This window comes from Indicator indicator, chromosome 11, assembly GCF_027791375.1.
Source record: "Indicator indicator isolate 239-I01 chromosome 11, UM_Iind_1.1, whole genome shotgun sequence".
Classification (NCBI taxonomy): domain Eukaryota; kingdom Metazoa; phylum Chordata; class Aves; order Piciformes; family Indicatoridae; genus Indicator; species Indicator indicator.
The window spans coordinates 297,279-311,228 of NC_072020.1; the positions used below are offsets into that span (position 1 = coordinate 297,279).

At 40.8% G+C, this 13,950-nt stretch overlaps 1 protein-coding gene across 35 annotated transcripts in view; it reads right to left on the minus strand.

Annotated features, from left to right (window-relative positions):
• Positions 1 to 13,950, minus strand: part of CLASP2 (cytoplasmic linker associated protein 2) — a 154,285-nt gene that overhangs the window by 84,342 nt on the left and 55,993 nt on the right. For 17 of the 35 annotated variants that reach the window (XM_054385195.1, XM_054385190.1, XM_054385202.1 and 14 more), the window contains exon 8: positions 1,953 to 2,099. In XM_054385195.1, coding sequence (XP_054241170.1) covers positions 1,953 to 2,099 — 147 coding nt within the window. Of the gene's footprint in view, positions 1 to 1,952; positions 2,116 to 2,605; positions 2,640 to 13,950 lie in introns of those variants that run through there. The other 18 variants (XM_054385214.1, XM_054385218.1, XM_054385208.1 and 15 more) reach the window with 2 other exon arrangements.

The window sequence follows — 13,950 nt, forward strand, 5'->3', positions numbered from 1 at the left end:
GGAGACAGATTTCCACCTTCTATCCATTTGGTGAAGAATCCAAGGTGTGACATCTTTGCTCAGGAGAATTTTTGCCTTAACATCTTGTGGAAGTCTGCATCACCACACCACAGATGGATATACAGACAAGCATCCAATGAACAATTTAATCAACATTATAAAGGACAGTAAAACATTTCACAGTATCACAGTATATCAGAGGTTGGAAGGGACCTCAAGAGATCATCAGGTCCAACCCCCCTGCCAGAGCAGGATCACTTAGGGTAGTCTGCACAGGAATGCATCCAGGTGGGTTTTCAAAGTCTCCAAGAGAAGGAGACTCCACAAACCCCCTGGGCAGCCTGTTCCAGTGCTCTGTCACCCTCATTGTAAAGAAGTTTCTCCTCATGTTGAGGTGAAATCTTTGTTCTAGTTTGAACCCATTGTTCCTTGTCTTATCACTGTGAACCACTGAAAAGAGCTTATAATCCAAAAATTTCAAAGTTCCATGTATTTTTTTCATTTTATTTTTTTGAAGGTTGGCAAGGAAAAGGAGGAAAAACAATATAATATTTTTTGGCTTTTTAATCTCCTTTACTACTGAATTTTTAGCTAAACTGGAAAGACCAGTCAAATGGTAATTCTGTTCTTATTTCCCCTTCCCTGCTTTCCTGTCTCCATGTTTTTGCTGCAGAGTACGTACAACGAAACTCTGCATGTTAGAACAATTTTACATTTAAGAATATCTGTGTTTTATTAAATACTGTTAAAAGAAGCACATACTGAAAAGAACAGGAATCTTGAGCACTCAGTTGTGGTACTGTGCCTGTGAGTCTTGCATGCAAAACCCACCATGCTTCAGGTTAAATTTATCCTTCTTATTACTTATTTGTGTAATAATAACAGATATTAAGAGAATTTCAATACCTAACTTCCTTTAGGATTCCAACTATCAATATACATATATCAATTTTCAGTTATATTATGGCAGTGTGAATCTTGCCCTAGAGGAGTCTTTTCAATGTATTTAGGAATTCTGAAGATGACATCACAAAACCAATGAATTGTCAAAACATTAGCTGTATCTTATTCACATGAAAATACTCAAGGCAGCTTGTTAGGCATGTTCATTTTCATTCAAATTTTATCTTTGCTTCCCAGTACACATAAGAGAATGTTACAGGAACACTGAAAAGGAATATGAAAAAAAATACTCTCACAAAAAACCCTTACTGAAAGAATCACTTATTCATAAAAAAGCCATACCTGAAGCATGATTTATTTCCACTTAACTGAACCATCAAAAAAGCTCTTACTTCCTTAACAGCAAAGAGTTCCTTTCGTTAGATCACCCCCGCCCTAAAACATGCGGATTTTCCCGTTCAAAGATTGTAATTAGTAAGCATCATCACTATACTGCCTTTAAGTCTACTATGCAAAAAAATCCTGGCAAGGGTTTTGGCCCTCAGTTTTTATCTTTCACAACCAATTTCATAATCCTCTGACAGTCTAAAGAACAACAATAAAAGTCATTAAGGTCTAAGAGACACCGCTGGTGAGCTACATGGTTGATGGCTGCTCCTTTCTAGCCATGTGAAAACAGTGCAGACCTCCAGTGAGAGGTCTGCAAACAGATCTACTACAGAATTTCACAGTGTATTTCTATACACAGTGAGGTGTGGATTCTATCAGAGACAACCAAATACTCATCTCACCAGCACAACTGCTATCTCCAGATGTTAATTTGTAACATGAGAGGCCTTTGCAAGCTAACGTGCATTCACAAAACCAGGCAGCCATGCAACACCTTTACACATGAATAATTACATAAAACAGAGTCCCTCACTGTTTTCAGCTCTGCAAAAAATACTGCAGTCATGAATTAAACATCACCTTCCACAGTTCTCTGATTTGTGCCTGCTCTGGCAAGGTTTCTGGGAACCCCCATCAGAATCTGAATAGCTTTACATTACCTCCGACCTTAGGCCCACCAGCTGATCCTGGCTTTCTTGCACTGTTTGGAGGATTTCCTGGCTTTTTAGGTGCTGGAACCTTGAAAGCTGAAGCAGCTGATGATGGCCTATTTCCATCCACTGACTCTTCATCATCAAAGCTTTTGTCTAGGAAAAGATACATTAAATAAAAATACAGCTATTAGAATGGATGTATATTTATTTCCTAATCAACCATTCTGCTTCACATTTCACAGCAATTCACAAAACACATAAATAAAAACAAGTATTTATCACTTTGTGTTCTCTCTCTGACCTAGGAAGATAATGACAATGAGAGACAAACAGCATTTTCTACATGTTAAGTTCTTAAAAAGTAAGATTTTGCCTTCATAATAAGCCACTGTAAAACCGAACATAAAAATGAATCCCACGCATTGATTTCCACAAAGGGAAAATACCCTTGCAGAGACAGAATATTTGCCCATTTCTGAATATTTTCCCCAAAAGACAGCCCTTAATATCATTTTTATCATTCCAGTCTCCCAAAGGCAAACGTTTCTCCCTTCTCTTCCTTTACTCATGCATGCATTTTCCGCTACACATCCTCCCACAATGTGTCTAACCAGCAGCACTCCCTGTCTCTTTCCTTCCACCCAGATTTTTCAACTTACAATCACAGATCCTCTTGCAGATCAGTCGCCTCATTCCTCTGATAGCTCTTCAAATCCCCTCACCCTAGGACAGACCCAGCACCTCACATGGCCACATGCAGTAAATTGACAGTACTAATCAAAGATTCTATCCAAAACTGCTCGCAAACACCCTAGATCCACCACTGAGATTTCTGCCGGCATCTTTCTCTCCCTTCCCTGCACTAGGTGCCGCACAACCAATGAGCTGCAAGGTGACATCATCTTCTGGGAGCCACTGCCAAAGGTGAAAATCCCCCATACAAATAGATTCATTCCCACACACAGCATTTGCCACTATTCCCATCCTGCATTATAACAAAAATTCAAGGCAGACAATACTCTGAGGTTTGAACTCCTCTTTCCTCTCATTTCAGGTTTGCAAATTTTTAATCAACAAAGAAATTAATTCCTAGTGACTAAATAAAAAGTCCAAGAACAAAATATTCAACCTTCAAAAACACCTCAAACCAACCCTCAGCATCTTCCAACAGTAGAATGTAATAGTTTCTTAGTCCCCTTGAGGAAGAAGGATTTATCTATAAGCAGGAGCACAGAGAACATATCAGCCTATGATTCCTATAATAAATAAAATGGGCGAGGTTAAGACACAGCTGCACTACAGTAATGAAAGACCAATTTAACATACTACCTGCTCTAAAATCAAAAAAAACCTTAATTGCAAAACTTTGTTATCTCTACAATGGTGACTATTCACCCTTTGCTTATGCAGAGCTTGCTCCCAGTCAAATGTCAACTACATGTAATAATGCAGCCTCCCAAAGGAAGGCAGCGTTCATTAGGAAGGGTAAAGCAAGGTTTTGTCCAACTGTGTTTGCAGCACCAAACATTAGAATACCCCATATTTAACATGTCCAAGATCACTGCTGCTATAATAAGTACATATTTTCTAGCAATAGCCAAAAGCTGTGTATTGCACTAAGAAATCTTCATGATTCAAGACAAAACCACCATGAAAAACATCTGGATATGTATTGACAATTTTCACTAATGCTATTTCCTTCTCTCCCACAAACACTGATTTTTAAGAGAATCTTGCTAAGAATAATTGTTTGGATACATAAACTCCCCAAACAGGGAAAAGACACCAGCCTCCCCGCCACTATCCCGTGTGTTGCCATGGAAACAGCACTCCCGCTCAGCATGCAGGTGAAGGCAGAATACATTTTGATTCCAGCTCCTTTTAGTATTTTCAACAGAACCAGACATCAAGATCTTTGATCAGGGAAAACCACTAACCCAAATGCCAGAAGAACGCCAATGAAATAAACACTACGCGTAACACATAAATCATAATAGAAGAGTAAGTACCTCCCTGCAACTTCACAGGTAATTTTAAAGTGGAATTAAGAAACATCTTGCAGATTTTTAAGATGCACAAAGATCACCACTGACACATGAGTATGTTATCATGAGAACTGATTCGAAGTGAAATCATGATTTTCAAATAAAAATGGTTTTGTTGCTGCATTTTTGGGGGTGGTTGATCATGAATCAGGCTAGACTTCCCTGTCACTATCCAACAGCGCTACAGTGCAGTGCTGATACAAATACTGCACAGGAAGCCTTTGTGAACAAAAAGTTCCTTGCGGTACTATTTTAAAAACAGTGAGCACTTTGCTCATTTACGCAAAACTTCTTAATCAAGAAAAACCTGAACATCAGCAAACAATAGTAGACTTTGAGAACCAACGGCTCAGATAAATGGATATTTATTTTTTTTCTTCCCATGATATTCATTATGGAGTACTGCAGATGGAGAACTGTGGAAGTCACTGCTCAGCCCCAAAATGAAAAACTAGAAATTCAGGGAAAAGCAAAACTAAATGTTCCCAGTTAGTGACATGTTGTGTGAATTACAGAATTATATGTTAAACAATGATCTTGGTAATACATTCAAATTACTTCGCAGAGTTAAAGAACGTTTTCTTCATACATTTAAAACACAGTCAACATCGGACTAAAAAACTACACTGAGCAGTAGTTTTATACCACTTCTTAGCCCACAAGACAGTTACCAAAATTTTATTTTATTTTTTTAAATGCTTAAGGATGCTTGAGAAACACAGAACTGAACTTAGCCATCCATACTTGGGGATTCTTAATGAGACTCTTCGTTATTTATGTTACGGTAAGTTAAAAACTAAAGTACAGACATTAAAAGTATTCCAAAACTGTGGCACTGTACCATAAATATATAGGATTAACAGGTGAAATTGATATTTTCTAATTCTTTTAAATCTAAAGCAATAAGCTCTCTCAGGCTTTTTTGTTGTGGAGTTGGTTGTTTGCTTTTAAATGAACATGAGAAGAAAAATTTTGTACCATCTTTCACAGAATCTGGGAGTTTGCTCCACCCTTTTGGGCCTTCACACTTTTCTTTCCCTAAGCTCTATTACCCACATAATTTCAACTGATCTTTGAGGACATTTCTTTTTCAGGGTGGTACTTTGGAGTATTTGTGAAGATCTGACCCTCAAGTCTGTATTTATGACAGTTAATGAAACAAAGTCATTGTATTAGCTTCCAGCATTATGTACTTTCCCTCATGCACAACAATACACCCATTTCTAGTTATTCTAAAAGCTTGTCCATGTATTCGGCAGACAGAATCTCAACTCACGGTGTAACTGCTAGTCCAGGGGTATGAACAAGGTGCAGTTCTGCCCAATCCAGCTGAACCAAACTTGCTTACTACACACTACCAGGGCTGGAGTTCCTGACTGCCACTGTGCAGTGTGATGGCAGTATCCAACGGCTAATGTAATGTTATTTGAATGCAGTCTGCAAACACCATGTAACAGTGTTGAGAGCTGAAATCCCCCTCCCATACCGACAATAACCAGGCTACCTCAGTCTGGAAGCAAATGGAAGCTGTATTTACAAGCAAAACTACAATCTATGATGAAATGCAATGAATATGTACAAATAGACACTATTCACAACATCTACAAATATGTACAATCAACAGAAAAGCACAACCAAGCCCCCTTTGCATCCTCCAAGGGGCCTCCCCCCCAGCCAGAAGGACTCCCCCCAGACTCCCCTGGTAGAAGGCAGAGAGTCAAGAAGCAGGGAGGCTGTTAGACTTAGCTTGTCAAGGTCAGTGTGTTATCTTCAGCCAGAAAAGAAGCAGGCAGACAGAAGCTGAGCAAGCTGAGACCACCCTACTTCCCAACCTTGTTTTGAGTAGAGATTCTTAAACATTTCTACCTCTCCAATGGAAGTGTTTAGAATAATCATTATTTTGCTTTCTTACACACAATAGTGATTTATTTACATTTTCACTTTCTCTGCTCGAACTTTGTGAAGAAAAATTAAAAAGTCTTAAAACCATCACACCCCACTAATTTCTACAACAGGGGTCATAAAAGCCAACATACAATTGATATTTCAAAACAAATCTATCTAAAGGATGCAAGCATTTTTTCATTCTAGAGTGGCTAGACAGTATTCACTCTAGTTAATACTGAAGGCCAAATACTTTCAGCATTTTAGGTTTTACATGCACAAGTACAGCTGACAGCTCAGAAAGCATTATCCAAACAACATTTTACAACAAAGTTCTAAGCTATTAAAAGCAGTTACAAAACCCTGTATGAATTGCTAAAGTGTACAGAACATCTTAAGTGAAAAAACACCAAAGACATTCATTATCTTAATTTTGAATCACAATAGGCAAGAAGAGTTTGAGGTAAGCACACCTCACAGAGAAGTCTGGCATCTAGTACTGCCAAAAACTACTGAAGAAACCCAACAAGCAGCAAATACTCTCACTCTGGAACAAGTTCTCTTCCAGATAAATTACTTCAAAGCAGGGGAAAAAGAAAATTCAAGAAAAGGTTCTCCTTATATTCAGACATCTAGACACACAAGACTCAGCTTCTAAGCATCAGAAGATTCCAGAAAGAAATGTGAGTGCATCAAACTTGATACACTCAAAAAAAACCCCCAAACTTTCCAGCACTCCCCAATGCTACAAACTTCCAAACAACCTATTTACTGTGATTCACCTATAGAGCAGTGAGGGTAATAACATGCAGATCCAGGGACAAGAGTCTATGAAATACTTTTCACATCTACAGAGAGAAAAATGTTTCATGTTTCTAAAGAAAATTAAAATAGTTACATTTACTGTAATTCAAGCCTTTACCTTAGCTGATCTTAAAATTCATCAAATTAAGGTGGCATTTAATATCTAACATTTTCTAAGTCATAATCGGTAACAGAAGAAAGAAACAGAGCATTACAGAGCATCAGCTGTAGAAATTGAAGATCTGTATTCTACTCATGCTACTCAGAAGCAGCCAATCAAGTTAACTGATCTTAAAGCAGGTCCCCAAGTAACACCACTGGGGGGGAACTGAATTCCCTGCAGTAAAACTGGCAAATATCAACACCATATCAGTGTTGACATTCATAGCTAATGCTACTATGGTTCTAAGTACCACCTTGCAGTATTTCACAGCAGACTGACAATAGTCAAACCTAAGAACATAGTAACTTCAACTATACTGCTTTTAGACTTTCACTTTTGAGGAAAAAAAAAAATGCACTTTCTCTATCCTTCTTCAACTATTGCTAACAGATACCAGCTGTTTTGAACCGCTGCTAACAGTTCCTCTGCCCTACCACAAACCATTTGTAACAGCATGATTGCTAAATTGTGCCCAAGCAAAACAGCAACAGGCAGACATATCCTTGCATAACCCAAGTCAGTCCCACATCCTGCACCTACCTAGACACCAACTGCCAGTGTCTCTTTAGTCATTTACAAACATGGGCTGCATTAATTACTGGGAACATCTGGGACTGGATCATTAGCTCAATTCCAGATGAACTCGTGCAGCCTGCAACAATTTTTCTCAAGCATGAAAATGAAGCAGCAAGCACTACAGTTGCATCAGGTTAGTTGATCCTTCTAATCCATACTTCAAGTCAATGCCCCGCATCATTTCATGAGCACTCCATCCCTTACACATCACATATTCCATACAACCCCGATCTGTTTGTCCTGACACGAAAGATAAAATTCATTTGGCCTGACGAGAGTCATCCAAAAACCAGTTTTGACAGTCCTGGGTATCCTATCTGGTCACCAGCTAACACTGCAGAAGGGCACACATCTCTTTCTTACAGGTGTTTGGTCAGGCTTGTGTGTGGCTGGCGGGGATACTGCAAGGCACCTCACACGGCACTAGATGCCTATGTCTAGGCACCTGAATCCCATCTAAAATGCTTTCAGATGTAAAGGCATAATTCTAGGCAATCTCCCTTTCACACAGCAGACAGACGGATCTTGAACCACTAGGACACATTCTCAAATCGAAACGAAAAGCCATTTTGCTTCCCCACAATGAGGGAGATGGCTCTTCAGAAGACAGAGTGTAGTGACAGATGTAACACAAAGTCACTTAACAATAGATTGGACTTAACCTCATGGTACCTCCACCTCTGTTTCTCTTTATACTCCTGAAGGAGACACCTGTATCTACAATTCTATGCCGGCAAGCAGTTCTCATATTCTGTGCAACACATTCTGATGCTCATCGGTAAAAACTCAAAGTCTTGTACACAGAAGTCTCCTTTTCCCACTGTAACCTTGGGGTGATGAAAAAAACAAACCAAACACACACACACACTCTTATTGGGCTAAGAAGCTATGGTAACTCAACTATGGATGTGCTAGCAGACACATTTGAGTTTGTTACTCCTCTTACAACTACAGAGGGTCTTTGGAACCAGTGGTACCCTAGATATCTTGTGCTAACCTTAATCTTAATTTTGTTGCTTCTTGGAATAATCATATGGCTACTGATAGCACTGTGTCAAGAAAGACATAAGGCTACTTGCTCTTCCAACTCTGCTGTGAATGTGAAAACCAAGCCAGTAAATTTGGTGGCCACTGTAACCAGAAAGCGTAAAGGAGCTGCAGGAGGAGATGCAGATGCTGCAGGAGATGGTGCAGATGGAGATGAGCGTCCTTCTACTCAGGGTCCCTCTGTTAAGAAAGATCCTTCTGATGAGGAAGAGAGGGTTAGCCTTAAAACTCTGGTAGACCTCTTGAGACCCCACATGGATGATGGAGATGTAGGTCAGGATGTAGACCCTGGTAGATTAGCAACTGCTGGCAGAGCCTCTGAACTCAAGGAAATTCAATGGAGGATTACAACAGCAACCGCAGGAGGATGATGATGAGGATGACATACAGTCAGCTAATGCACCCAGACAGGAAATTAGACATGTGAGGAAGGATTACATCAGAGGAGATAATGAGCCAGTCCTGTCTTGGCTAGCCAGGTGTTTTGATATGGGAGCCCCAGCATTGGTGGTAGGTGACAAGTCGGCCTCTCAGTTGGGGATGCTCTCAAAGGATACTGGCATAGACAGGCACCTAGGCAAGTGCATTGGTAAAGTTCCTCTGTGGGCACGCCTCCTACTGGCAGTCTCGCTGAGGTACCCCAGCAGAGATGATTTACCATGGAACCCTAAGCCTTGAACCACAATAGCTGAGGGAATCAAGCGTCTAAGAGAGTTTGCTGTGAGGGAAGTAATGTATGGAGATCATAAGACTCTGAATCCTGATGAAATTCCTGTTGGAACAGGCCTTGCCAAAAAGCTCATTAAGCTTGCTCCTCCTAATTATGCTACTATTCTGGCAAGCAGGATTGTGGCAAGAAATTATGGTGGAGTGCCTCCCACTGTTGGCTATTTCACTGACCAAATGAGGCAATTGGAGGATAGTCTTGCACGTACTTCTTTGGTTTCAGCCATTGAAACTCTGTCTGGGGAAATAAAGAATTGCATGAAAGAGCTGAAGGAGGAACTTAAAACCTCCATATCCAACTTGATGAAGGGGGATGATTCTGATTCCTCTTCCTCCAGATGGATACAAGTTTCAGCTGTCAGAAACAGACGTGCTCCAAGGAGGCCATTCCAGAACAGGTCAAACCACAACAGACAGCAGAGGCAATCACATGGCAGTATCTGGTTAACTCTGCGTGATCAGTTTGGTGAGAACATGAACAGATGGGATGGTCAACCAACTTCTGATCTTTTCAAGAGGTTACGGGAGCTACAGAGGGGCAGGTCCCGAGGTAGCAATACCAGGAGGGTAGCTGTCGCTTCCTCAGTTTCCCAGAACAACTCTGATAGCTCCAACAGTGATCCTAATTCTGGTGCTGGACGTTGTGCCAGCTGTACATGTGGAGGTAATCCCCACCATTAGGGGTGCCCTGCCTTCCACCAGGGGGAGGTAAGGGATAATGGAGATAACAGAATCTATTGGGATGTGTACATCCAGTGGCCTGGCACTTCAAAATTTCAGAAGTACAGGGCCTTGGTTGACACAGGAGCTCAGTGCACCATCATACCATCAAATTATCAAAGGGGAGAATCTATAACTATTCAGGGAGTCACTGGTGGATCTCAAGAGTTGTTTAAGATAGAGGTTGATATAAGTTTAACTGGGAAGCAGTGGAAGAAACATACTATTGTAACAGGACCTAATGGACCTTGTATTTTGGGAATTGACTTTCTGAGAGAAGGGTGTTTTAAAGACCCTAAGGGTTACAAATGGGCTTTTGGAATAGCAACTGTAGAAATTGATGGAGGAAAATTGAAGTTGTCTATTAGACCTGAGCTTTCAGATGAATCTGCAGTTGTGGGACAACATGAGATAGAGGATGTAAAGCTGCCGGTTGCTTCCCAAACTGTGCATCACAGACAATACAGAACCAACCTTGACTCTTTGGTGCCCATTCAAAACTTGATTCGTCAGCTGGAGAGTCAGAAGGCCATCTGCAAAACTCATTCACCTTTCAACAGTCCAATCTGGCCTGTGCGAAAGCAGAATGGAGAGTGGCGTCTGACAGTTGATTTCCGTGCCTTGAATGAAGTAACTCCACCCATGAGTGCAGCTGTACCAGACATGATGGAACTCCAATATGAGCTGGAATCCAAGCAGGCCAAATGGTATGCTACCATAGACATTGCTAATGCTTTCTTCTCTATTCCCATAGCAGAGGAATGCAGGCCTCAGTTTGCTTTCACCTGGAGAGGCATTCAGTACACATTCAATCGTTTGCCCCAGGGGTGGATTCACAGTTCAACCATCTGCCATGCAGTGATCCATGATGCTTTGGAGAAAGGTGGACCTCCAGAACACATTCAGTTCATCGATGACATCATCGTCTGGGGTGAGACTGCTGAAGAAGTCTTCGAGAAAGGTAACAAAATCATTGACATTCTCTTGCAAGCCGGTTTCGCTATCAAGCGAGACAAGGTGAAAGGACCTGCCAGAGAAATCCAGTTTCTGGGAGTGCGGTGGCAAGACGGTCGCCGTCACATCCCAATGGATGTGATAAACAGAGTCTCCACCATGGCAAATCCCATCAACAAGAAAGAAACTCTGCGTTTCTTAGGCATAGTGGGATTTTGGAGACTGCACGTTCCTGGATACAGTCAGATTGTGAAACCTCTCTATGATGTGAGATATGTGAGATATGTGGCAATAAGACCACAACAGAATTCACCAACATTCAGTAACTTGTTCTTAACCCAAAGAAATTACTTATATGCCACATATCTCACAATCTTGTCTATCATGCAGGAAACGGCCCATCTGTAGACAATTGCACCGATAATAGATGAAATAGAATGACTCAGAATCCAAAACAGCTTCATTTTGCTTCCTAATCTGAGCAGAAATAAATCAAACAAGCAATCGAGCCCCACGTTGGGCGCCAAAAAGGGTGTCGGTGTGAGCTGAAATTCTCCCCCTCTAACAATAACCAGGCTAGGTCAGGCTGGAAGCAAATGAAAAGCTGTATTTACAAGCAAAGTCTAAAATCTACAATGAAATGCAATGAATATGTACAAATATACAAAATTCACAACATTCACAAATATATACAATCAACAGAAAAAGCACAACCGATCTCCCTTTGCTTCCCCCCAAGGGGACCCTCCCAAAGGAGCCTCTCTCTCTCCCAGGAGCTTCCCCCCAGACCCCCCCTGTACAGAGAAGCAGAGTTAGTTAAGCAGAAAGTTGTTAACTTAGCTGCCAAGGTCAGTACGTGTTATCTTCAGCCAGAAGAGAAGAAGAAACAGCAGCCAGACAGCCCAGCAACTGCCCCCACTGCCGAACGCAGAATGTGCAGAGTGCCTACTTTCTTTTGGGTAATAGTTCTTAAACATTTCTATCTATCCAATGGAAGTGTTTAGAACAATCATTATTTTGCTTTCTTACACCCAATAGTGACTTATTTACATTCTTTCACTTTCTCTGTTCTGAACTTTGCAAGGAAAAATTAAAAAGACAGTTTCAAACCATCACACACACCTATCACAGAAGCTGATAAGTAACACAAGTTGGTTCAAAAAACTGATGGGAGTACTCCTCTGCTTTAGCACAAAGTAAAATGTCTACCTCAGCAAGTGTTTTGCTCCCCTATGAAATGTTAGGAGTAAAGCTGAGGAAGGGCAATAACTTCCGAAGCAGACCTCAAAACCTCTGGTAAATGAAGGAGGACTCCCATAGAAAGTCTCCTCAACCATACATTGATTGAAATTAAATTAGGTAGTTCATGCAATAATTCAAAAAGAATTGGAAGAGAATTTTTACTTGATGCCTGGTAAATCTGAGAGCCACAAAAGAAGCCCATCGTTCCTATTAGAAGTTAGGGTTTAACTGTTTTAACTTGTCTGAATTCATACCTTGTTTTCAACCTAACACGCCACTCTGTTCTCTGCCTTGCCCTCTAAAAAAGGCTATCAACTCAAATATTTTCTTTAAGTATAAAAACTTCTATTCACCTTGAAAATATTTTGTAACTCAACAGCTAGCCTTTGCTAAGTAGGCCTGGTTTCACTACTAACTGTCCTCATTACCTAGGCTCCAGAAGTTGCTCGCTTTCTTCACAAATTTCCTTTGCTGATACACCAAGTATCTGCTCTCTAGGATCACCAGGAGTATTTTTTTCAGTGGATCTAATGAGTTATTTTTAAGGCAATGTATTTAGCATAAAAGCATTATATTTAGAATTCATTATTCATAAATTACAGTACTATGGCTAGCATTATTGAGGTATTTAAGTTCAGGAAGCAAGCAAAAAGGATCAGCATTTGAGTATCTGTACATAAATCAGTAAAACAATGGATACCCATAGAGGAAAAAACCATTAGTGGCACTTAAGTATTTCATGCATTTACACAAACTCTTAAGAGAGTAATTATTTGTTTTTTTTCAAACTAGAAGCTACATCACAGAAAAGGGTAAGAGAGAGAGACCTAAGGACTATGTTCATTCACCTCCGATGCATATATCACAAGCATATGTAATACTGTCCTGGCTTTGCTGGTACAGAACCATAGACCACCCACAGGCTGCAGGCCATTAGCGGTTTTGAGTCAGCCACGGCAACTGACCTGAGTAGGCTCACAGATGTATCCCTGACCACAAACATCACATGTAGCATAAATGGGGAAGTTTCCTGAGAAGAGGGGAGCCTCCTGCTCCTCAGGACTGCCTTCCCATTTATTGTGACTGCCATACCTTCACTGGTGTTGCTGCAAAGGGAATTATTAATTACCCTTACAACAATAATAAATGATATGGCAAACGGGTATTAATAAAATATTAGTAACCCTTTATTAATGAAATTTGCCAAAACTTGTTAAATAGGATCATTGTACGGTTGGAATATATGTTTACAATGGGAATATGCAGTCTTAGGGCAAACAAACAATTTTATGCAAACTAGGAGGCAACAACTTTGAAAGAGAAGGTCCCCGAGAGCAGACTGGGTAAGGACCTTTAAGCCCAAAGGGCAATGAATTAATTACTCACAGCTGGTTTTACCCACATGGGAGATGCTGTTGTGTTAGCTTTGGGGTACTCTCATACAGCGCTGGCACGGCAGATTGCTAGCAATGAGAGTTTGCTGCCTGGTCCCAGGCTGATCTGGATTCAGCAGATGGCGGGCAGTTAACGACACTTCTCACAATGGGTGCTTGTTTGGTTCCTGGGTAAACTGAGGCACGGCACGATTCTAATGGCAAGCGGAAGCAGGCTAGGTGGATGTGGCTTCTAGGCTTATGGCTTCTCCAGTGTGCTGGTTTGAGGCCAGCCAGAACATCTCTTGCCCCAAAAGGGACAGAAGAATGACACATGCAAATGGATTGGAGAATGATGGAAAAGTTTAAATAGAAAAGCAAATTGGTGAAGCTACAGAAAACTACAAACTACAAAGCACAGTGGAAAAGAACATCCTAAAGCATACAGAACCCTCTCACAGAATTCCCAA